At 45.5% G+C, this 24,948-nt stretch overlaps 1 protein-coding gene across 1 annotated transcript; it reads left to right on the forward strand.

Annotated features, from left to right (window-relative positions):
• Positions 1 to 391: 391 nt before the first annotated feature.
• LOC118944511 (disintegrin and metalloproteinase domain-containing protein 10-like) lies at positions 392 to 23,715 on the forward strand. Its single transcript, XM_036964286.1, has 14 exons — positions 392 to 477; positions 9,127 to 9,164; positions 9,357 to 9,457; positions 10,094 to 10,261; positions 12,374 to 12,466; positions 12,866 to 13,049; positions 16,218 to 16,381; positions 18,557 to 18,740; positions 18,908 to 19,058; positions 19,203 to 19,386; positions 19,502 to 19,610; positions 19,775 to 19,995; positions 20,213 to 20,339; positions 20,513 to 23,715. Exons 1-14 carry the CDS (start codon positions 407 to 409, stop codon positions 20,620 to 20,622), a joined length of 1,905 nt encoding a protein of 634 aa, XP_036820181.1. The 5' UTR covers positions 392 to 406; the 3' UTR covers positions 20,623 to 23,715.
• Positions 23,716 to 24,948: the final 1,233 nt, after the last annotated feature.

Here is a 24,948-nt window from a genome sequence, read left to right on the forward strand (position 1 = left end):
AGAGAGCAGCCCTCTCAGGCAGGGAAAAAAGCAGGGTGGAGGCCCACCCTGTGTTACTTGGCCCTCTCTTCCTTGGGTGGGTCTGATTCACAGCCAGCCTGCCTACTGACACACAGGCACAACCAGCCCAGCATGAACCTGCAATCAGAGAACCTTTCTCTTACGCTTCTTCTCCACAATGTAGGCTTACTCGCTCGTTCTCCTTTCCCTCTTTCTTCCCTCTTTCTTCCCGCTTTCTTCCCGCTCTCCCATTCTTTGTAATTTTCTGTCTGTATGAGGTGTCAAGAAATCTCTCACCCTCTATTCCTCCTCCCGCTCCTTTCTCTTTCTGTGTCTGTTTATCTGAGGGTGTGAACAGAGCCGTTCTGTTCCTCATCCCTTTCTCTGTTCCTCAGTGTCATATCCAATGACAGGCTGTCATCAGAACCCCTCAATAGTACTGCAGGGCTTGGCGACTGCCACAGTACCGGATTTGAGGTAGTTATGCCCTACCCATTATTTGTGCCCTTCACATTTATCTTCGTTCCTTAGCAGATCGTATTGCCTGAGACATTACATGAAGGGCCCCATTTCATGAAGGGCCCCATTTCATATTTTTTCCTTCACTAATCTATGAAGCGAATGCCGCTGCCCCAAACAGATAATTTCTGTCAAGTCATGCTGCCGTGTGAAGTCCGGTCATAGCACTGATGGCAGCTTTCTTGTAAAGACACTCTTATCTCCTTTGTGCCAACACTATGGGTTAACATGCTCCACACTCCTTGCTGTACATCATATTTATACAGTGCCTTGCGAAAGTATTCGGCCCCCTTGAACTTTGCAACCTTTTGCCACATTTCAGGCTTCAAACATAAAGATATAAAACTGTATTTTTTGTGAAGAATCAACAACAAGTGGGACACAATCATGAAGTGGAACGACATTTATTGGATATTTCAAACTTTTTTAACAAATCAAAAACTGAAAGATTGGGCGTGCAAAATTATTCAGCCCCTTTACTTTCAGTGTAGCAAACTCTCTCCAGAAGTTCAGTGAGGATCTCTGAATGATCCAATGTTGACCTAAATGACTAATGATGATAAATACAATCCACCTGTGTGTATGTAACAGTATAATTTTAGACCGTCCCCTCGCCCATACCCGGGCGCGAACCAGGGACCTTCTGCACACATCAACAGTCACCCTCGAAGCATCGTTACCCATCGCTCCACAAAAGCCGCGGCCCTTGCAGAGCAAGGGGAACTACTACTTCAAGGTCTCAGTGACGTCACTGATTGAAACGCTATTTAGCGCCCACGCTAACTAAGCTAGCCGTTTCACATCCGTTACACTCACCCCCCTTTTGACCTTCCTCCTTTTCCGCAGCAACCAGTAATCCGGGTCAACAGCATCAATGTAACAGTACAAATTTTAAACCGTCCCCTCGCCCATACCCGGGCGCGAACTAGGGACCTTCTGCACACATCAACAGTCACCCTCGAAGCATCGCGCCACAAAAGCCGCGGCCCTTGCAGAGCAAGGGGAACTACTACTTCAAGGTCTCAGAGCAAGTGACGTCACTGATTGAAACGCTATTTAGCACCCACGCTAACTAAGCTAGCCGTTTCACATCCGTTACACTCACCCCCCTTTTGACCTTCCTCCTTTTTCCGCTGCAACCAGTAATCCGGGTCACGGCACCAATGTAACAGTATAATTTTAGACCGTCCCCTCGCCCATACCCGGGCGCGAACCAGGGACCTTCTGCACACATCAACAGTCACCCTCGAAGCATCGTTACCCATCGCTCCACAAAAGCCGCGGCCCTTGCAGAGCAAGGGGAACTACTACTTCAAGGTCTCAGAGCAAGTGACGTCACTGATTGAAACGCTATTTAGCGCCCACGCTAACTAAGCTAGCCGTTTCACATCACGCCTTCCGGCGCCGACAGAGATGGCCGCCTCGCTTCGCGTTCCTAGGAAACTATGCAGTTTTTTGTTTTTTTACGTGTTATTTCTTACATTAGTACCCCAGGTCATCTTAGGTTTCATTACATACAGTCGAGAAGAACTACTGAATATAAGATCAGCATCAACTCACCATCAGTACGACCAAGAATATGTTTTTCGCGCCACTTTAATAATGGGAAGTGATGGGAAATGATGTAAATATATCACTAGCCACTTTAAACAATGCTACCTTATATAAATGTTACTTACCCTACATTATTCATCTTATATGCATACGTATATACTGTACTCTATATCATCGACGGTATCCTTATGTAATACATCCGTTACATGTAATCAAGTCTCCGTATAAATGCACTGTGATAGTCTCAGAGGTCCATTAAAAGTGCAGAGAGCATCATGAAGAACAAGGAACACACCAGGCAGGTCCGAGATACTGTTGTGAAGAAGTTTAAAGCCGGATTTGGATACAAAAAGATTTCCCAAGCTTTAAACATCCCAAGGAGCACTGTGCAAGCGATAATATTGAAATGGAAGGAGTATCAGACCACTGCAAATCTACCAAGACCTGGCCGTCCCTCTAAACTTTCAGCTCATACAAGGAGAAGACTGATCAGAGATGCAGCCAAGAGGCCCATGATCACTCTGGATGAACTGCAGAGATCTACAGCTGAGGTGGGAGACTCTGTCCATAGGACAACAATCAGTCGTATATTGCACAAATCTGGCCTTTATGGAAGAGTGGCAAGAAGAAAGCCATTTCTTAAAGATATCCATAAAAAGTGTTGTTTAAAGTTTGCCACAAGCCACCTGGGAGACACACCAAACATGTGGAAGAAGGTGCTCTGGTCAGATGAAACCAAAATGTAACTTTTTGGCAACAATGCAAAACGTTATGTTTGGCGTAAAAGCAAAACAGCTCATCACCCTGAACACACCATACCCACTGTCAAACATGGTGGTGGCAGCATCATGGTTTGGGCCTGCTTTTCTTCAGCAGGGACAGGGAATATGGTTAAAATTGATGGGAAGATGGAGGGAGCCAAATACAGGACCATTCTGAAAGAAAACCTGATGGAGTTTGCAAAAGACCTGAGACTGGGACGGAGATTTGTCTTCCAACAAGACAATGATCCAAAACATAAAGCAAAATCTACAATGGAATGGTTCAAAAATAAACATATCCAGGTGTTAGAATGGCCAAGTCAAAGTCCAGACCTGAATCCAATCGAGAATCTGTGGAAAGAACTGAAAACTGCTGTTCACAAATGCTCTCCATCCAACCTCACTGAGCTCGAGCTGTTTTGCAAGGAGGAATGGGAAAAAATTTCAGTCTCTCGATGTGCAAAACTGATAGAGACATACCCCAAGCGACTTACAGCAGTAATCGCAGCAAAAGGTGGCGCTACAAAGTATTAACTTAAGGGGGCTAAATAATTTTGCACGCCAATTTTTCAGTTTTTGATTTGTTAAAAAAGTTTGAAATATCCAATAAATGTCGTTCCACTTCATGATTGTGTCCCACTTGTTGTTGATTCTTCACAAAAAAATAGTTTTATATCTTTGTTTGAAGCCTGAAATGTGGCAAAAGGTCGCAAAGTTCAAGGGGGCCGAATACTTTCGCAAGGCACTGTATTTACATAGCCTGTGATGTTATCAGCAGTACATTAACACATACAGTGGGGCAAAAAAGTATTTAGTCAGCCACCAATTGTGCACGTTCTCCCACTTAAAAAGATGAGAGGCCTGTAATTTTCATCATAGGTACACTTCAACTAAGACAGACAAAATGAGAAAAAAAAATCCAGAAAATCACATTGTAGGATTTTTAATGAATTTATTTGCAACTTATGGTGGAAAATAAGTATTTGGTCACCTACAAACAAGCAAGATTTCTGGCTCTCACAGACCTGTAACTTCTTCTTTGAGAGGCTCCTCTGTCCTCCACTTGTTACCTGTATTAATGGCACCTGTTTGAACTTGTTATCAGTATAAAAGACACCTGTCCACAACCTCAAACAGTCACACTCCAAACTCCACTATGGCCAAGACCAAAGAGCTGTCAAAGGACACCAGAAACAAAATTGTAGACCTGCACCAGGCTGGGAAGACTGAATCTGCAATAGGTAAGCAGCTTGGTTTGAAGAAATCAACTGTGGGAGCAATTATTAGGAAATGGAAGACATACAAGACCACTGATAATCTCCCTCGATCTGGGGCTCCACGCAAGATCTCACCCCGTGGGGTCAAAATGATCACAAGAACCGTGAGCAAAAATCCCAGAACCACACGGGTGGACCTAGTGAATGACCTGCAGAGACCTGGGACCAAAGTAACAAAGCCTACCATCAGTAACACACTACGCCGCAGGGAACTCAAATCCTGCAGTGCCAGACGTGTCCCCCTGCTTAAGCCAGTACATGTCCAGGCCCGTCTGAAGTTTGCTAGAGAGCATTTGGATGATCCAGAAGAAGATTGGGAGAATGTCATATGGTCAGATGAAACCAAAATATAACTTTTTGGTAAAAACTCAACTCGTCATGTTTGGAGGACAAAGAATGCTGAGTTGCATCCAAAGAACACCATAACTACTGTGACGCATGGGGGTGGAAACATCATGCTTTGGGGCTGTTTTTCTGCAAAGGGACCAGGACGACTGATCCATGTAAAGGAAAGAATGAATGGGGCCATGTATCGTGAGATTTTGAGTGAAAACCTCCTTCCATCAGCAAGGGCATTGAAGATGAAACGTGGCTGGGTCTTTCCGCATGACAATGATCCCAAACACACCACCCGGGCAACGAAGGAGTGGCTTCGTAAGAAGCATTTCAAGGTCCTGGAGTGGCCTAGCCAGCCTCCAGATCTCAACCCCATAGAAAATCTTTGGAGGGAGTTGAAAGTCTGTTGCCCAGCAACAGCCCCAAAACATCACTGCTCTAGAGGAGATCTGCATGGAGGAATGGGCCAAAATACCAGCAACAGTGTGTGTGAACCTTGTGAAGACTTATAGAAAACATTTAACCTCTGTCATTGCCAACAAAGTATTGCGATAAACTTTTGTTATTGGCCAAATACTTATTTTCCACCATAATTTGCAAATATATAAATTCATGAAAATCCTACAATGTGATTTTCTGGATTTTTTTTTTCTCATTTTGTCTGTCATAGTTAAGTGTACCTATGATGAAAATTACAGGCCTCTCTCATCTTTTTAAGTGGGAGATCTTGCACAATTGGTGGCTGACTAAATACTTTTTTGCCCCACTGTAGTTGAGTAATTTATTCATTTAACTTTGGCTATATTCCTATAACCCAATGAAGTATCACATCCTTATTGATACAAGGGGACTGAGTAAAGACCATCTTCCATTAGACCTGTTTGAGATCTTCATTCCAGTTACTTTTTTGTCATTTAGCAGGTGCTCTTATCCAGAGCGACCTACGGGAGCAAGTAGGGTTAAGTGCCTTGCTCAAGGGCACGTCATCAGATGTTTCACCTTGTTAGGTCGGTGATTTGAACCAGCGACCTTTCGGTAACTGGCCCAAATCTCTAACTGCTAGGCTACCTGCCGCCGCATTCCGTTCAGTGTAACATTCAGGTTTCAGCAGTTGTTTTAGTCAAACTGCTGTTCCTAGGAATGTGTCTTTATCAACCCATTAATGAGTCTCCCCTCACAGATATCCAGTCTGCACTTGGTTTTCAGACATCAAAGACGCACTTCAAACAGGTTCATTTTGTGGCGGTGGCTTTTTTTTTCCTTGAAGAAACTGTAGCACCTAATTTTAGAATTCTCTTTCCTGTTGAAGTCGGTGTTGGTGAGAGAGAGGAAGGACAAATGGTGGAGGGATGGAATAAAGAATGAAAAGGCGTGAATGACTCGGACTCCCATTTCCCCCGGCTTTTACAATTTTGTCTTCGCTTCTCGTTCGCAAAGGATTTTTGATTAGCATGTGAATGAGAGGGCATTCACTGCAGGGACAATGACAGCTTTCTGTCTGGAAAAAGAGAACACATTGTCAGGGCAGAACTTTTTGTTGTTCGGTCAATCCAGTCGGTCCAGTACAGAACCATTCTCCTCAACTGACAACGGGGGGACAGGTTGACCCTGAGCCCACTCTCTCCCTCTCCAACCCGTTGACCAGACTGCCCACGAGTGGCGCTTTGTGGTGACTCATATGAGCAGAATGCAAATGATCTGCGGTCAGTCAATAGTGCTGTAAGTACAGCCAGGCTTTTGAGGAACACCATCCTGACCCTGCAGCACTTATCCTGACTGGTTTTTTTCAACGGCTATAAATAAAATATAAGTGCCAAAATAATTCCTCTTTTCTGCCATCGGAGTGTGAATTGAAATGCCAAATTTGTCTGAGGAGTGGAGGTTAGGAAGGTTGAGGGAGTGTGAAACACTGGCTGAGTGTAGTGTTAACTTGTAGGTCGCAGAGCTGAGTGTGGTTTTGTCAGGACTGAGTTTGTGTTCTCTGGGACTGAGTGTGTTTTCCTCGAGTTTTGAGGTGCATTCGTCGGCACTGTGTTGTCATTACGGCGACTGTGTTGGTGTTTCTGGGAGCTGAGTGTGTGTGTTCCTTGAATTTCCTTGGGGAGAGCGCGTGTGTTCCTATGCGCTGGTGTGCGATAAAAGGTGACGACGGCGTCGCTGGCAGAGGAATTTCTGTTCCTGCCATGCAGGCTGGTGACTGACAAGATCATTTGGGAGGCTTTTTAAAAAATAGTATTATTTGTATTTTTTTCTCCCCAATTTCGTGATATACAATATGGAGTTAAGATCTTGTCTCATCGCTGCAACTCCCCAACGGGCTCGGGAGAGGCGACGGTCGAGTCATACGTCTTCCGAAACATGACCCGCCATGGCGCGCTGCTTCTTAACACTCGCTCGCTTAACCTGGAAGCCAGCCGCACCAATGTGTCATAGGAAACAACGTTCAACTGAAGTCAGCTAGAGTCACCAAGGAAAGCCCCTCGGCCAAACCCTCCCCTAACCTGGACGACACTGGGCCAATTGTGTGCCGCCCACGGCCGGCTGGCTGTGACACAGCCTGAGATCGAACCCCAGGCTGAAGGGATGCCTCAACACTGTGATGCAGTGCCGTGGACTGCTGCGCCACTCTGGAGGCCATTTGGAGTCCATTTATATGCCAGTATGTTGTGATGGATGTATTAGTACTGATTGCTGTAGACTAAATGAGACGCATGCATGTACTGTAATTACATGATCCTAGTTGTAGGATTGATTGTTTACTGGTGTGTGTTTTTGCTGTGATTAGGGGGGCTTTCGCTATTGACTAGAGCTGTGCCATTGACTGTGCGTTGTGTACATTAGGGAAAAGATGCAGTGGAGAGAGGAGACCTCTATTGAAGCGTGCAGTCAGCATTATTGACTCCATTTCACTGCATGTTACTATCTGGGGACGGCTGGGGGAGTGAATAATCTCTCTGCTTGGAACTGATCACAGAGCAGTCTGACCTGACCTTGTTTTATTATCAGCACAGTGTACAGTAACGGCCTGATTGATTGATGGCATATGCATTCAGTTATTCTGTGTATTCAGGGTTGTTGTATTGCGGTGTATAGGTTAAAACATTCAAAGTGCTGAGTGTGGGATTGTGCTGGCCTGTTTTTTGAAGTCCTGTCTCAGGTATCTGAAGCAGAGTAGGGAGGGCATGTTGCCCAGGGGAGGGAGAGATGGCTCTGTTATCCCAGAGTCCTCATTAGTGACACACACACACCGCCTCTTCCTCCTCACCCTGCTTGCTCTGTTATGCAGCCCGCTTAGACAGAAACAGAGCTGTCAGGCCTGGTTGACACTGCACCATTCCCCAGTCCCAGAGAGCCCCGGCTGAGGCCGCTGAGTTCACCTCGCTCTGCCCAAACCCAAAACATCATATCCATATGTTACTCTGCCTACCTCCGTCTCCCTCATAATAAGGGTCAGAAGTTTTCCATGGTCACGTAGCCTAACCAGGTCAAAAGTAGCTGCCTGCCTCCCAGTGTGTCCTCCATACCTGTTCCCAACCCTGCGTCTTCATCCTGGAACAAATGGCTTTGTTCTGTAGAGACTGACAGCAGACAGAGATGGCAGAAGTAGTTTGCTGTGAATAGATAAAGCCAACTAGGGAAGAAGTGGAAAGCCCTGTGTTATCCTGATGACTAAACACACAGCCGTAATTGGAGTTCGTTAGCATTCACGCCTGCTGTGAAGGTAAAGAGTGGATATTACAAAAACCCATTATAAGAGTTTTCAGATTTCCACAGGCAATTATGGCTCTCTGCTAAGAGTTCTGTGTCACTATGGTTTACTCATTTTCATTAGTGTTTCACTGTGCACTTCTGTGTTCTGCATAGTGATCGCTGAGCTCATTCTACAGGGGAGCTCTGTACTATGGTGAGACTGCTTGTTTATTGGCTCATTTAGGAACAGGATGGTGATGACAGGGAGGGTGCTCTCCAACTTGATTGCTGGCTGCTCTTCAATGGGTGACATCAGACCAGAGTCAATAGATTTCAATTGGATGCGTTAATCAAAATGATGTTCCGTTTTATGAGAAAATTGGATCTGTGCACCTGCTTTAGGCAGATGCCCGTGAAAAAAATGGTGTTCTTGATGATCACCATTTTAGCTGGGTTGTAAAGTACTCAGCTCTGTGTCTGTTCTTACTGATTTGGTCCCATGGGGAATGCTCCAGCAGCCAGCCAGTCCACAGAGGGACACAGCACCACATGTTGTTTTGGGCAATGGCATTATTTGTCAGCAGAGGGCACGGACACGGTCACTGCTTAGATGTAGGTTTAAATCTGGACTCTGAGGTATCTCCGACTGTTCTTTGACATTGATCTGTGTTAGTAATTGTGAAGGTGTATTGCTGAATACTGGACTTTTCTGGATACTGTAGTTGCATGTAGTAGTGTTGCTCCTTATTGAGTCTGATGTTTTTCAGAGCCTCTGGCAGAGGAAGGTAGAGGAAAGTCGAGCAGTGAGTGAGTCAGTGACATGTAATTTGGGAGGAAGACTGCTTTGTTATTCTCCAGCCTGGAGAAGGAGACACCAGCGGTGAACAGAGGCTTATTCTTTCAGTTAGCGTAGACGGTCTGTGTGTTAGGCCTTGTTACACACACACACAGAGATATTAACTACAGCTTCTTTCTGTCCTAATGAACAGATATCTCCACCCTCAGATGAATGTTGCTGCTAGAGATAGTAAGTCTATTATACTGGTATGTTTTAGAGGGCTTTACATAGAGTAGTTGAGACCACACTATGGCCTATGGCTACTATTGTGTACAACCTTTTTCATTCCCCTTCTAAGCCGGTTTAGTCTGAAGCTGAGAGAACCAATATTACTGGTAATATGGTTGAGTTCATATTGATGGTTTCCTCTTCTCCTTCCAGATTACCCTCATAAGTATGGCTCAGAGGGGGGCTGTGCTGACCACTCAGTGTTTGAAAGGATGAAGAAGTACCAGGCCTCGGCTATGGAGGAGCCTCTCAAGGTGAGCTGATAATACCCCCCTGTGAAACCAACCCTATATCTATACAGCACTCACCAATACTGTACAACCACGTACACATTCTGGATACAGTACTGGAGGACCATACAAATCACCTTGCGTCTTCTTGCTCCATGGTAGAATAACACTTAGCATGATAAGGAAACATGGAAGTGATTAAGTCAAACTTGTTATTGGAGCTGTAACGAGAGCCAGATTCTTCTTATTGTTCCTGGGTTCTTATCCCTTTCAGCTCTGTGGATGACTGAGTAGAGTGATGTCACAGATCATCTGGCAGGGTGAGGAGTTAGTGTTCTCTCTCCCCAGGGATTAGTCAGAACAGACCAGGGGTGTGTCAGGAAATGTTTCCCCATGTTCTGGAAGACCTCTCCCTCCTCCCTTCAGAAGCCAGGGCCCTCATTCTCCACATTTGAAGACATGGGATTTTTCCCTGACCAAAATGGCTAAAATCCTTACACATTCCTGTTGGTCACCTTCTCATGTAATTTCTTAGTCTTGGGATCTTTTTTTCTACCTCCTCCCCTCTTCCAGCTCCCCTCATTCCATCTCACTCTCCCTCACATCCATCTCTCCCTTCTAGTTGACTAATGGTAGTCGTTCCTCTGGTTGTCTCTGCAGGAGCCCAGCAGTGTGGTGGAGGAAGAGGAGAGGTCCCATGGACATGGTCCGGTGATCCTGAGGAAGAAGAGAGCAGCTCAGATAGAGAAGAACACCTGCCAGCTCTTCATCCAGACTGACCACCTCTTCTTCAAGTACTACGGCACCAGAGAGGCTGTCATCGCACAGGTACTGAGGCTGTACACACACTAGGGCTGTCCCAGACTAAAAAAAAATATTGGTTGACCGAGAGTCATCTGTTCTTTCAACTATTCTATTGGTCTACATTTTAAGTGTATTTTTCCATATATAGAAACACCTGAAGTTTGAATAAAATCAACAATATGCACTGAGCTTGTCTGATGCTTTAAGCTCACTGTTTGATTAAATAAGACACAAATGACTCAAGAAGGGAGCCCGATGGCCACACTGTGTTAAAATTAAATGACAGTGGGTGACTGGTGCACGTTGTCTCTCTCTCTCTCCTCCCTGCTGCAGCGAACAGGCACCACAGCAAGTGTTTATTGCCGCTGTCTGTGCTGAAGCTGCAACATAATTACAGCCATTTTGTTTCTGACTGAAACGTTCTTACCGAAATACCTTATTTGTTTAGGAAAAACATTCCCTATTCCCTAGAACCTTTGCTCTCTTTACGTAAAACATGTATGCAGTGCATGCACCTGACCAATAGGGTCGGACCTATAACCTATCGTAATCACATCAATAAAATGGTTGTAGCAAACTCTGAACACTGTAACACGTGACAGCAAAATGGATGAGGAGGACGTGGAAAATAAACTCGAAATGGGGGAATGTTTACTGGTTGCGCAGGAGGGAAAGGGGAAGTTAGATGTGTGTAAGACATTTGACTTAGTTGTGGAAACTATTGAAGAGAAAGGAGGAGATAGGAGCGAGCTCTGAATGAGTATTGTGTAGCAAACAGTTGCTGTTAGATTACAATATTCTACTTTTTTTCTGCCCTTTTGGAAGTGTAAACAACACTATATAAAATAGAACAGACTCTGGTATTACTTATAATGAAAAACATTTGCAAAGCCTTTAAAGCATAGCAAAGATTTATAAACAGACGGATTTGTGAAATTGCTTTATACAACATTTTGCATGAGGATTGGTGCTCACGGAATCAGTAGGCTATTAAACAAACACTCAAACTGTCAATAGAAGTAGGATCTGTCTTATTTCTGTAGATGTATATGGACGATTTATAAAGCCAGGCATGTTTAACAGTTTGGTTATAGACCTAATTAAGTTGGTTTCCTCACTCCGCTACTGCCTCTGTCGCATTGTTCTCAACACCATTATTATGCACATAGCACCATATAGGGAAAGGCACCAATTCAACGGCGCACTGAAGATTACGTTTCAGAACCGTGGACAGCGCCCGTTATCCATCGCGGGAGAAAGCACTTTTGTTATATAATATTATTTAGTTTATCAGTGTTGCACCATTATTCTTATATAATATATTATTTTTTACAATTTCAGTAGCACATCTTAGAGGGATGTACTGTGCCATCACAGTGGCCTCCAATGGATTAGTCCACTGAGACGAGCACGAATCAGACAGGTGTGTTATACGCCATTAATTATTTGTATCAATTTGCGACTGCTCGACTAATGAAATCTCGGTCGACCAACAGCATATCGACCAAACAATCGACTAAATAAGGTCAACCCTAATACACACACACACTCTGAATCATTCGGCAGGGGGAAACCAGGGCCTGCCCTTTAATTCTGCCAGGAGAAATGGATTACAAACAGAATAGTGTTTGTCTGTGGGTCTGATCAGTTGTTGTTGGCTGGCTTCCTTCAGCCAGCCTGCCCAGCATCGCAGACTTGTTCCTACTGACTGAGTTCTATAGCCTAACAAATCAGATGCAGAGGAAATGCTGCCTTTCACAGTTGGGGGTCCAGTTAAAGAAGAGACTAGCTGATTAAAATGTCATTTCTGTGGACACTCACTCTCTCCATAGGTGAGATAAAGAAAAAAGGTTAATTGTGATGAAGTAAATGTGTTCGTTAGGATTGTGGTTTAGCTCTGAGACTAGAGGCTTGTTTATAGGATGGGCTGGACCGTGTGGAGCAAGTCATCAACAGATTGATTCCAATTGGCTGAACACAGTGATTCTGTAGTTAGAGATATTATTCATGTGTTCATTGGTGGGCTAACAGACATGTCATGTCTTTAATGCCATGCTATGATTTATCTGATGTTCTCTCTGCAGTGCAGTTGTTCCACACTTCTCATAATATAATGATGACTGTTTTATTCTCTAGATCTCCAGCCATGTAAAGGCCATTGACTCCATCTACCAGGGTACTGACTTCCTGGGCATCCGTAACATCAGCTTCATGGTCAAAAGGATCAGGGTGAGTTTGTGTTCAGGCCTGGGGGTTGGGGGGGTGTGGGTGGTGAGCACCACCATTTGCCTCACTCATCAGTATTCCACCACACTCCAAGACCTAATAAATCCTTAAATTCCTCAGGTGAACACCAGCTGCCATTTTAAAGTAGGGAGCTCAGGGCCGCATTCCAACATTCAAAACAACTCTCACAGAAGGTTTCTCTGGGGCCAAGGAGCTGGCAACTTTAAGTAGAATCATTTCTCTCTGTCTAAAGCCTTTTCCCACTCTCTCTTCAAACACACATTAGAATAGTTACCTTTAGCAATGATGATTGTGATGAAGACAGTGGCCTGTGTGAGAAGTCTCTTCTCCAATACCTACTCATTACCTATTCAATGAGCCCATTCCTCTCCATCTCTTCAGATAAACACGACCAGTGATGAGCGGGACATCACCAATCCGTTCCGCTTCGCTAACATCGGGGTGGAGAAGTTCCTGGAGCTCAACTCAGAGCAGAACCATGATGACTATTGCCTGGCCTACGTCTTCAGCGACAGGGACTTTGACGACGGGGTGCTGGGCCTGGCCTGGGTCGGAGCTCCTGCAGGTACACACACACCAATTGAACTTGTGTACTGCACTCATTTGCATAAAGACTCTCACGGTAGGAATTCAGTGGAGAATTAAAATAGAAAACTGAGAATAGTGGACATTTATGCCTACTTAAAGAGTAGGAAGGTATAGCATCCATGAAGTCACCGAAGTGTCCAGTGGTCTGTGAGAGACTCCCTGGCTCCAGTATCTCTAATGGGATCGCTCCATTCTAAAGAGGAGAAGAAGCTAAAGCTGTGCTGCAGGTTTCCTGCTCTGCCCTCTGAGTCCTGCACACTATCAGAACACTCAATGATCCTCAGTCCATTAACCCCCCCCCCCCCCCCCCCCTTGTTCCACCGGCATGTCTGTAATTTAATTTTCAAGGCCGAGGAGGACTGGATTTGCTAAGGCATCGTCTCCACGCTGTTTCCACTTGAAATGCATTTTTAAGTTGTTTAATTTTTGCCTACTCAGTATATTTGTGTGTTCCACTTTCTCCGTCCCTGGGTGTTTGTCAAAACTGCAGCGCTCTCCAAACAAGGTTCACTCAAGGACAAAGAAGCTACATTGAGTCCTTCTCCTGAAGGAAGTTCTTAGATGTTTGTAGAATGTGAAACAGTCCATGGAGATGATCGCACACCCCTTTCTATAGCCTGCATCTGGGTCTCCCTCTGGTCTCCACCAACCCCATAGTTGGTGACAGGCAGTCAGTCAGTAGTGTGGACTGTGAGAAGGGAGAAATCAATGAGACAGCCACAGCACACAGACAGAAATGGCCCTGTCACACACACACAAGTAGGCTAAACAAGTACAGGCTCAACACCTCTGAATGAATGATTCACACTAGAATAATATGAAGTTGTTGAGTTTGACTGGAATGGTATGCTGTCCAGCGACAGGGGTGGCCCAGAGCCCTCCAGCGACAGGGGTGGCCCAGAGCCCTCCAGCGACAGGGGTGGCCCAGAGCCCTCCAGCGACAGGGGTGGCCCAGAGCCCTCCAGCGACAGGGGTGGCCCAGAGCCCTCCAGCGACAGGGGTGGCCCAGAGCCCTCCAGCGACAGGGGTGGCCCAGAGCCCTCCAGCGACAGGGGGTGGCCCAGAGCCCTCCAGCGACAGGGGTGGCCCAGAGCCCTCCAGCGACAGGGGTGACCCAGAGCCCTCCAGCGACAGGGGGTGGCCTAGAGCCCTCCAGCGACAGGGGGTGGCCCAGAGCCCTCCAGCGACAGGGGGTGGCCCAGAGCCCTCCAGCGACAGGGGGTGGCCCAGAGCCCTCCAGCGACAGGGGTGGCCCAGAGCCCTCCAGCGACAGGGGTGGCCCAGAGCCCTCCAGCGACAGGGGTGGCCCAGAGCCCTCCAGCGACGGGGTGGCCCAGAGCCCTCCAGCGACAGGGGTGGCCCAGAGCCTTCCAGCGACAGGGGGTGGCCCAGAGCCCTCCAGCGACAGGGGGTGGCCCAGAGCCCTCCAGCGGCAGGGGGTGGCCCAGAGCCCTCCAGCGACAGGGGGTGGCCCAGAGCCCTCCAGCGACAGGGGGTGGCCCAGAGCCCTCCTGTGCTGGCTGACGGGTCATAATCAGATAGAACAGGAGTCCATACAGATGCAGGCTGTGCCTGGTTCAGGATATCCTCACAGTAATAATCAAGAGGTAGAGAGAGTGGACAGTACTGTAGTTGAACCCCACATTGACATGTTACTGCTTTAAGTTTCTTTCAATGCGCAACAGCCCCAGAGGTCAGAGTTCAGGCTTTGTTTTCCTTCATGAGGTTTAAATGAAGGGTCTGTGTCAGTTGGTCCAGGTATCGTCAACATATCTTGATTAACTTCTAACAACAACAAACACTAGGAATCAATACAGGCAAATAAGCAAGGTTCTAAGCAGGCTGAATCGATCTGGGTCTGTAGAGCGGTAGAGGGAGGCTGTGGGCTTGTAGAGAAGAGATCAGCCTTGAACGCTCCAGTGGAGTGGACTGAGAACAGACTGCTACTAGAGACACCAGTCAGGCCTGGATAATGGGCTTTTTAATGGATTTGAACCATTACCACACTCATAAGTGACTTCAATGGAGGCATTCCTCCTACTCTTACCACACACCATTTTCCACACACATACCACGTACCACACTACACACACACACAAATATGTGCCTATATTGTAAAGTGCTTAGGTTTCACGTTTCTGTGTGTCTAAAAGCTGTTGTAGTCAAAGGTGTGGCCTCCTTATGACTAAGCACACAGGCTATTCTCAGATAAAGATGTCGCCACTGCCTGGCATTCCAGCAGAGCCCCAGTCCTCCTAGCCTGGCTGGTTAGAAAATAGAAATCCTCCATGGTCCACAGTAGGCGAGATTGGACCTTACCCCCCCCCCCCCCCCCCCCTCCCCAACACACACAAACTGGGATATAAGATAGGGCAGTGTTGAGTGTGTTGTGCAGGGGCAGCCTAGAGGCAGACCGGCAATGTGCCAGCTGAATCTGATAGTACTGTAGGGTGGGACAGAGAATCTGTTCTGACTCAGCTCTGTCTGCCACTGCTCACTCCCACTATCTGAGCTGACTTTAAACACTCCCTTTGAACACAATATGAAACTGGGGCCCTATTCAATCCAAACCAGGTTTCCCAAATTGATTGCTAAAAATCTAAGTGTGTGAATATGCTCCACACTCGCACTATACAGCTGACTGGCCATGTCTGTCAATGTGTGTGTTCCAGACAGTGTGTTTCTCTCTTCAAAAATGGGTAAGTGAGCGAGTTTAAATTGGCATTCTCAGCGGCTGTGGAGCAGCGCCCTTCAGCTCCCCTGCTGTGCCCGAGCTGCCACTCTCCCCCTGCAGGCATATTCAGCACCACCTGGCTGCTCTGCTCTCATCTTCCTGCTGCTGTCTGTGTCTGTGTCTCACCTACAAGGGTGGACACTGGGCCCAAAATACCCTCTGCTCCCCTACAGTAGCAAGGACTTCTGCTTATTCACTCCAGGCAGAGTATCAGGTTTAATTTACTCCAATAAGAGTGTCACTTCATTTCACTGTCACTTGTGTCAGAGTTGGAAACAGTACATCATCAGTGCCATGGAAATCTTCCTATAGTCCTGTTAGTTTGTTGGGTGGGATACAGTATGAATGAGAATCCTTCTCCTCCATGGTGTGTACAGTATGTAATCTTGAGTGGTTTTACTGTGTTCTTAGGGAGCTCCGGAGGTATCTGTGAGAAGAGTAAGTTGTACTCTGATGGGAAGAAGAAGTCTCTGAACACCGGCATCATCACGGTGCAGAACTACGCCTCCCATGTCCCCCCCAAGGTCTCCCACATAACCTTCGCACACGAGGTTGGACACAACTTTGGCTCTCCGGTGAGTATTCTGGGCCTCGCCTGGGCCTCGTCTGGTTCTAGTCTGGTCTTTTATCTCAGTGCACAGCTCAAACCAGATCACACTGCACATGCTAATCAGTTGTACAGTGGGGCAAAAAGTATTTAGTCAGCCACAAATTGTGCAAGTTCTCCCACTTAAAAAGATGAGGCCTGTAATTTTCATCATAGGTACACTTCAACTATGACAGACAAAATGAGAAAAATAAATCCAGAAAAATCACATTGTAGGATTTTTTATGAATTTATTTGCAAATTATGGTGGAAAATAAGTATTTGGTCAAACTTTTGTTATATACCCTTTGTTGGCAATGACAGAGGTCAAACGTTTTCTGTAAGTCTTCACAAGGTTTTCACACACTGTTGCTGGTATTTTGGCCCATTCCTCCATGCAGATCTCAAATCAAATCAAATGTATTTATATAGCCCTTCGTACATCAGCTGATATCTCAAAGTGCTGTACAGAAACCCAGCCTAAAACCCCGAACAGCAAGCAATGCAGGTGTAGAAGCACGGTGGCTAGGAAAAACTCCCTAGAAAGGCCAAAACCTAGGAAGAAACCTAGAGGAACCAGGCTATGTGGGGTGGCCAGTCCTCTTCTGGCTGTGCCGGGTGGAGATTATAACAGAACATGGCCAAGATGTTCAAATGTTCATAAATGACCAGCATGGTCGAATAATAATAAGGCAGAACAGTTGAAACTGGAGCAGCAGCACAGTCAGGTGGACTGGGGACAGCAAGGAGTCATCATGTCAGGTATTCCTGAGGCATGGTCCTAGGGCTCAGGTCCTCCGAGAGAGAGAAAGAAAGAGAGAATTAGAGAGAGCATATGTGGGATGGCCAGTTCTCTTCTGGCTGTGCCGGGTGGAGATTATAACAGAACATGGCCAAGATGTTCAAATGTTCATAAATTACCAGCATGGTCGAATAATAATAAGGCAGAACAGTTGAAACTGGAGCAGCAGCACGGTCAGGTGGACTGGGGACAGCAAGGAGTCATCATGTCAGGTAGTCCTGGGGCATGGTCCTAGGGCTCAGGTCCTCCGAGAGAGAGAAAGAGAGCGAGAGAAGGAGAGAATTAGAGAACGCACACTTAGATTCACACAGGACACCGAATAGGAGGGGGGGGGGGGGGGCAACCCAGACAGGATGACCACATCAGTGAATCAACCCACTCAGGTGACGCACCCCCTCCAGGGACGGCATGAGAGAGCCCCAGTAAGCCAGTGACTCAGCCCCTGTAATAGGGTTGGAGGCAGGAAATCCCAGTGAAAAGAGGGGAACCAGCCAGGCAGAGACATCATTTAGTCCCTGGCGGCGTAGTGTGTTACTGATGGTAGGCTTTGTTACTTTGGTCCCAGCTCTCTGCAGGTCATTCAATAGGTCCCCCCGTGTGGTTCTGGGATTTTTGCTCACCGTTCTTGTGATCATTTTGACCCCACAGGGTGAGATCTTGCGTGGAGCCCCAGATCGAGGGAGATTATCAGTGGTCTTGTATGTCTTCCATTTCCTAATAATTGCTCCCACAGTTGATTTCTTCAAACCAAGCTGCTTACCTATTGCAGATTCGGTCTTCCCAGCCTGGTGCAGGTCTACAATTTTGTTTCTGGTGTCCTTTGACAGCTCTTTGGTCTTGGCCATAGTGGAGTTTGGAGTGTGACTGTTTGAGGTTGTGGACAGGTGTCTTTTATACTGATAACAAGTTCAAACAGGTGCCATTAATATTGGTAACGAGTGGAGGACAGAGGAGCCTCAGAAGAAGTTACAGGTCTGTGAGAGCCAGAAATCTTGCTTGTTTGTTATTGACCAAATAATACTTATTTTCCACCATAATTTGCAAATAAATGTATAAAAAATCCTACAATGTGATTTTCTGGATTTTCTTTCTCATTTTGTCTGTCATGGTTGAAGTGTACCTATGATGAAAATTACAGGCCTCTCTCATCTTTTTAAGTAGGGGAACTTGCACAATTGGTGGCTGACTAAATACTTTTTTGCCCCACTGTATATGCTTGAGTACCACTTTGTTGAGATACTCACCATAGGATCTGTCTTGGTTTAAAGTCCCAGTAGTGGAGGAGTCTATGTTAATGCCCTCCTGAAGTAGGAGAGGGATGCTCATTGGCTCCCTATAAACCTCTACCCTGTGGTTTAACAGCATGACTCTGGGACAGAGTGCACCCCAGGAGAGTCCAAGGCCCAGGAGAAGAAGGAGCAGGGGAACTACATAATGTACGCCCGGGCCACGTCAGGGGACAAGCTCAACAACAACAAGTTCTCTATCTGCAGCGTGAGGAACATCAGTCAGGTCCTGGAGAAGAAGAGGGGCAACTGCTTTGTGGGTAAGTGCCGTCTTTCTGAGGTTGTGTGTGTGTCCGCACATGCATTTGCGGGCGTCCATCTTTGCATGTGCATAGGAAGTGTGGGTGCGCTTGTCATTGGAATGGACATCCAAGGTTATGTGTCCTCTATTGCATCTCATCACTCCTTCCTGTGTGTGTTTGTGCAGAGTCTGGCCAGCCCATCTGTGGTAATGGTCTGGTGGAGGCAGGGGAGCAGTGTGACTGTGGTTACAGTGACCAGTGTAAAGACGAGTGCTGCTACAACGCCAACGAGGCCGACGGCAACAAGTGCAAACTTAAGCCCGGCAAAATCTGCAGGTAGGTGGCCAATAATGTACGACAAAATGTTGTTGATTTCATGGTTAGTACTGTTGTAGGATTTATTGAATATAGTATTCAACTTGTTTCTGCCTTAGTAAAAAGGAAGTTGAAGCTGACTTGGTGTGTGTTCTGTGTTGTCAGTCCCAGCCAGGGTCCGTGCTGTACACCGACATGCAACTTCAAGGGCTCCAATGATATGTGTAGGGAGGAGTCAGAGTGTGCTGAACAGGGCATGTGTAACGGAGGCACTGCCCAGTGCCCCACCTCTGAACCCAAAGCCAACTTCACCGCCTGCCATGGAGAGACACAAGTCTGCCTCAACGGGGTATGGTCTAGCTCTCTGACCAAATGTGTGTTGAAGTGCTTTAAATCATGACAATGGAGCATAGCTGACACTCACCCTGTTTTTCCCTTTCCCTCTCTACGTCTCTGTCGACCAGGGCTGCTCTGGCTCCATCTGTGAGAAGTATGATCTGGAGGTGTGTACCTGTGCCAGTATTGAGGGAACAGACGAGACTGAGCTGTGCCACGTCTGCTGTCAGGGGAGAAGTAAGTGTCTGTTATTTACCTGTTACCACTATCGCCGGCTCATTATTGGCCATCTGTCCCAATATGACATGCATCTTAAACCACCAAGACCCTGCAAAGACTGGGACTGTCCTGTTAGCAGTGACCTCACAGTGGTGTTCCCCGTCTCCTCCCCCACCCTGCAGTGAAACCCGACACCTGCAGCAGCACGGGCTCCGAGAAGTGGGCCCGCTTCTTCAGCAAGAAGATCACCACGCTGCAGCCAGGCTCCCCCTGCAATGACTTCAAGGGTTACTGCGACGTGTTCATGAGGTGCCGGCTGGTGGACGCAGACGGCCCCCTGGCCAGGCTAAAGAAAGCCATCTTCAACGCAGAGCTCTACGAGAACATCGCAGAGTGGATAGTGGTTAGTGTCCCAGGCCCAGCCAATGTCCTAGTTCTACTGTAGTTACCTGTGTTGTTCAGAATATTAGTTCACCCTACTGCTGAAACTGTCACTCCCGTTGGCATAAAAACAATTTCAGGGGCTAAATACATCTCAATTTATAAAATGTTCTTAGCAGTTTCAATATGAAAGTTGTCAGACACTGAAAGAATAAGACTTTGCATAATCTGTGTTCCAGGCTCACTGGTGGGCAGTGTTGCTGATGGGCATTGCTCTCATCATGCTGATGGCTGGTTTCATCAAGATTTGCAGTGTTCACACACCCAGCAGCAACCCCAAACTGCCCCCACCCAAGCCACTGCCAGGTACGTTACGCCTCGCCTCAACACTGGGGGGGGGGGGGACCTTATCTCCCCAGCTAGACTGACAAAATAATCATATTATATGGAAGAAGTGTAACTCTAGTTCATTTTATGCAAGCAGGTATGTGTGTGAGTGTTATGATGTTGAGAGCAGTGTGTTCGTGTCTCCCATGCAGGCACGTTGAAGAGGAGGAGACAACAGCAATCGAATGGCCAGCAGCCCCAGCAGCAGCGAAACCAACGCCAGCCCAGAGAGAACTATCAGTTGGGTCAGATGAGACGCTGAGACACTGGGCCCCTCTTTGCCTTGGTTCTTCCTAGTGCCTACAGTGGGAACACTTCCCTCCAAAGAGTTACCTGTACCATTCATTGAAACCACCCATCTGCAAAGCTAAAACTGTCAACAGAACTGATTTTCAATAGACAAGACGTACAGTTCCAGGACCTAACGGACCATATCAACACCACTGCTCCGGGAGCCAGCCAAGCTGTCCTTCACACAGCTGTAAGCAGAAAATATTATAGGAAAGCTCTTGGCAATGATTGGAAGAGAAAATGACTGATTTCTTTTTCTTTATTTTTTTCCTGGAGTGCAAAGGAGAGCAGCAGCATTGTGGTAATGCAGCCTCTCCTCACCTCCTTTTTAGCTACTTTCATCTGTTTGTCCTTTCTGAAGTGCTGCCCTCCTGAGCAGGAAAACAGGACTGCAGGTCACATGGGTTTTTGCTGCCATGCAAAGCCAGGATGTGAGACATTGTCGCAGAAGAGACTAATTTGCCAATGTAATTATTATTTTTTAAATCAAAACATGATAAGAAAAAATGCACAGGCTTTTATTTCCAAAGCATACATGTTCTTTCTGCGTGCAATTGTACAGGTATTGAGATTATAGATTTTGTTTCTTTGTATCATATGTAATCGATTGTTTTCCTGCTGTCTGATAAAGATTATTTACTGTTTTAATTCACTCTCTCAGGATTAATAAAACAAAAAACAGCGCTGTCTGTCACATTTAGAAGCTCATGTGGGGTGGATCAGAACAGACCTCCGGTTATCAGAACATGGAGGGAATGTAAACATAAAGCTGAATAAGATTAAAGCAGTATAGAGTGCGACAGAGTTGTAGAGACTGTTGTGATGTCGTGGGATATCATTGGGCTGGTGGAAGGTGTCATTCAGACGGGTTTGCTTTTACATTTTTTACGTAATTATGACATGTTGTTCTCTTCTGCTATTTTTTTCTGACTCAATGCATTGATGTGAATCACTGAACCGCTAAATGCAGCAGATGTACTTCTCTATTGATCATTCCCATGTGAGATTTTTGATTTGGATCTCTTTTAGTCCTCATTTGGACTAATCTTCCAATTGTCCTTAAACATTCAAATACAATTTATAATGCGAGAGATGGGTAGGATGGAGGGAGAAAGGAGAGGATCTTCAATGCTTTACCATACAAGGCTGTCCGAGGGCTGGCTGGTGCTACACCTCATGACTATGCCACTGAACGTTGTCACATCATATCATCCAAGTCACAGGGCCTTGGCCAGAGCCTGCGAACACAGGCCAGGGTCCATAGGGGGCAATATTACAGAGGGCATCACAGACGGTCACTGTACTGGTCTGGACATGCTCTCACCTTGCTCGGCTGCCCTCACCAATGTTGTTACCTTAATAAACGCACAGTCTTTAAGAGCTGACCTGGGAACAACTGAATGCCCTGTTACATACCAATTTGAAGGCTGCTTGAGGAATCTTTTACACTTATGGCATGCATTAGGAATGTGATGAATGGTTTGCCAGATGAAGATCCTGGATGGCTTTAATGTGATTGTTGTTTTTTTCTTTTGTCTCTTATTTTAGCAATTCAGATATTTGTATATGTGGAGGAATTGTATCGCTTAAGTCCTACAATGGCTTAATGTCTGAGTGTCCAGCTATGCCAAGCTGTTACAAATGAACTGAGATTGATAAGGCTACCAATTACCGCTAACTTTTCTCCCTTTGGCTATCATTTCCATGTTGTGTCTCTCTCTCTCCTAAGATGCATATCTGTGTTGCATGTCCTGTCTCTCTCCCTAACCCCACATCCCTATTGGAAGTACGTAGCTCTGCTCTGGGGATGATCTCCACCAAAATAAACCTGTATGTCATAGTCTGTGGTTTGTGTAAAAACAATGTGTCTAAATGGAGTTGAGTCTGATTCTCCTGAGCCCATTGCAACTCCACAGTCTGTCTGGAGGTCAGTGGGGTTTGTAATGTACTGCCGGCTCAGAGCCACGGACCAGGACAAAGGCAGGATATCCAAAGAGAGACTGTTTATCAGCTGGGCGTGCTGAAGTCTCAGGAGGCTTGAGGAAACAGATTGCAATAGTGACACTGCTTGACTTCAGGTGTCTTTTTAGAAGGTCAACTGACTGACTGACTAGGGAGAGGAGAGGACGTGGGATAAATGTACCGTCCTGTTTGTTGTCCTGTATTTGTGTGGCAGGTGTTGAAAGTCTTTCAAAGCCTGTTACCAAGGTCTCTCAAATAAGTTTCTCAGAATGAACATAGACTAGTACTCAAGTTCAGGAGGTAACCCTAAGTCCTTTTATTTTTTGATTACTTTGTTTATCCCATTTAAATGATGTGACTATATTGATATTATATGACTGATTCTGGCCCATTATGCCTTATCAGGTAGGTAGACCCGAGGAAGAGTGTCCTGGAGCTTAATTAACGACAAGCAGGCCTCTTCACATATTAATGCCTTGATTGTTTCCTCCCAAAACTGGTCATTATCGAGGAAAAATGGCTCTTATCTATGTAGCCACATACAATGTCTACAAGAGAGCCTCTGAAATGGAAACAAAACTGATCCTCCCTTGATTCTAACATGTCTTTCTCTGTTCTTTCTGTTTGGTGCTGGTGGGTATGGGTTTGTGCTGGATAGTAAAATGATTGTTTCTCATTACCTTTTGGCATTTAGTAAGGCTCATCGGAGTGTGGTCGTCTTAAATCATTCTTCTCATTGTCTTTTTATTCCTGTGGTAAGGTAATAGGTGGGTGTATAGAGGGCGGTGCCTGGGATTTACATTTCTGTCTTTAATTTGTCTTGCTAAAAGTATTTTGAGAAAAGTGGGCTCTGAAATGTAAGTGATGTAAACCGAGAGAATCCAGAATGGGAAAGTCTAGTACTACTGTCTGATTTTAATGTCTGCTGTGTTTTATACAGTATCTTCAATATTCTTTACGATTTTCTTTTCTTGGCTCTGTTTCCTGTTCTGCTCACTTTGAAAAATGTTACTAAAATTGCTAAAAGTACTGTGCAAATATGTTTATCATTTTTTTTGAACTACTTGAAATGCTTTAATAAAAATAGATTTGATCAACAAAATGTTATTCTGAGAATGGAAAAAGAATGTCTGAGAAATCATTCCAGGGTTGGTTTGTTCTTTGTCACTTTCAGAGGATGAGAAAACCAGAAGGCCCACTTCAAGATATCACACAGCTTGACTGGGCTAGCGTCCAAGGAAATCAAGCTCATAAACTCCGAATAAAAATAAAAGTTTTACATCTCCCTAAATCTGAGGGTGGTTTTAACCTCCCAGACTTTGAATTGCATCAACTCCCCACCCAAAGCTTTTACTTGAGACATTGTTAAATGCACTCAAAAGGAACAATGGGTACATATTGAAGATGTGCATGCACACCCCCAGAATCTTTTCACATGTCTATTTTTCAAAGGATAGAGCTAAGAACATTAACAACTTCATAGTTAAGAACACTATAACAATATGGAAGAAACTGAAATGGATTCTACAAGAACCACTTTCACTAGCAAAAAATAAATCTTATTGAACAATCCTTGAATAGCTTTTCAGAATGCACTGATAATAACATGGAAACCTAAAAGGTATAGAAACAGTAAATTATTTGGTAGTAGGACATGTACTTCCATGACACAATTAAAAAGCTATTTTGCACTATCCAATGTAGAAAAAATCAAATCCATGCAATTTGTAAACTAATATATTAGACAAGAGACAAAATTCACTAATTATACAGCAGAAGGAGAGTCATGTCTTCAGTGTAAAACTAACAATGGCTCAATAATCCACACCTTTTGGGAATGCAATACAGTCCAGAAGTAATGGGTGTAGTTAGAAAGTTGGCTGTCAGAAGTTTTAATGTAAATGTACTTTTAATCAGTTTGATCATATTTCAAGACCTGTCATGAGGGTGCAGTGAGATACCCAATGGGTTGGACGATAGTCTTCTCGTTAATTATCCTGAAATAAACCAATCCTCCATTAAGACGATAGAAAAAGCATATGGTTCATTATCTAAATATTGACAGAGCTGGTCGGGCTGGGCAGGTGTGATGTCAGTGATGTTCATGTGCGTCTAAATGTTGTCTTTCGTATGTTAATGTTTTGTATTGTAAAACAAATATGAAAAATCAAGTTAATTTCCTTACATTGGCAGTGGTTTCTGTGGATAATTTAGTCTCTCTAGTTTGGATTGTTTGAAGTGATGGGGACATTTCTCAGCAGCTTCCAATAGAGGAGATACTATTATATTATCTCCCAAGGTTTTTTCCTTACAGCTAATGACATATTTCTCATTA

This window comes from Oncorhynchus mykiss, chromosome 26 (assembly GCF_013265735.2).
Source record: "Oncorhynchus mykiss isolate Arlee chromosome 26, USDA_OmykA_1.1, whole genome shotgun sequence".
Classification (NCBI taxonomy): Eukaryota; Metazoa; Chordata; class Actinopteri; order Salmoniformes; family Salmonidae; genus Oncorhynchus; species Oncorhynchus mykiss.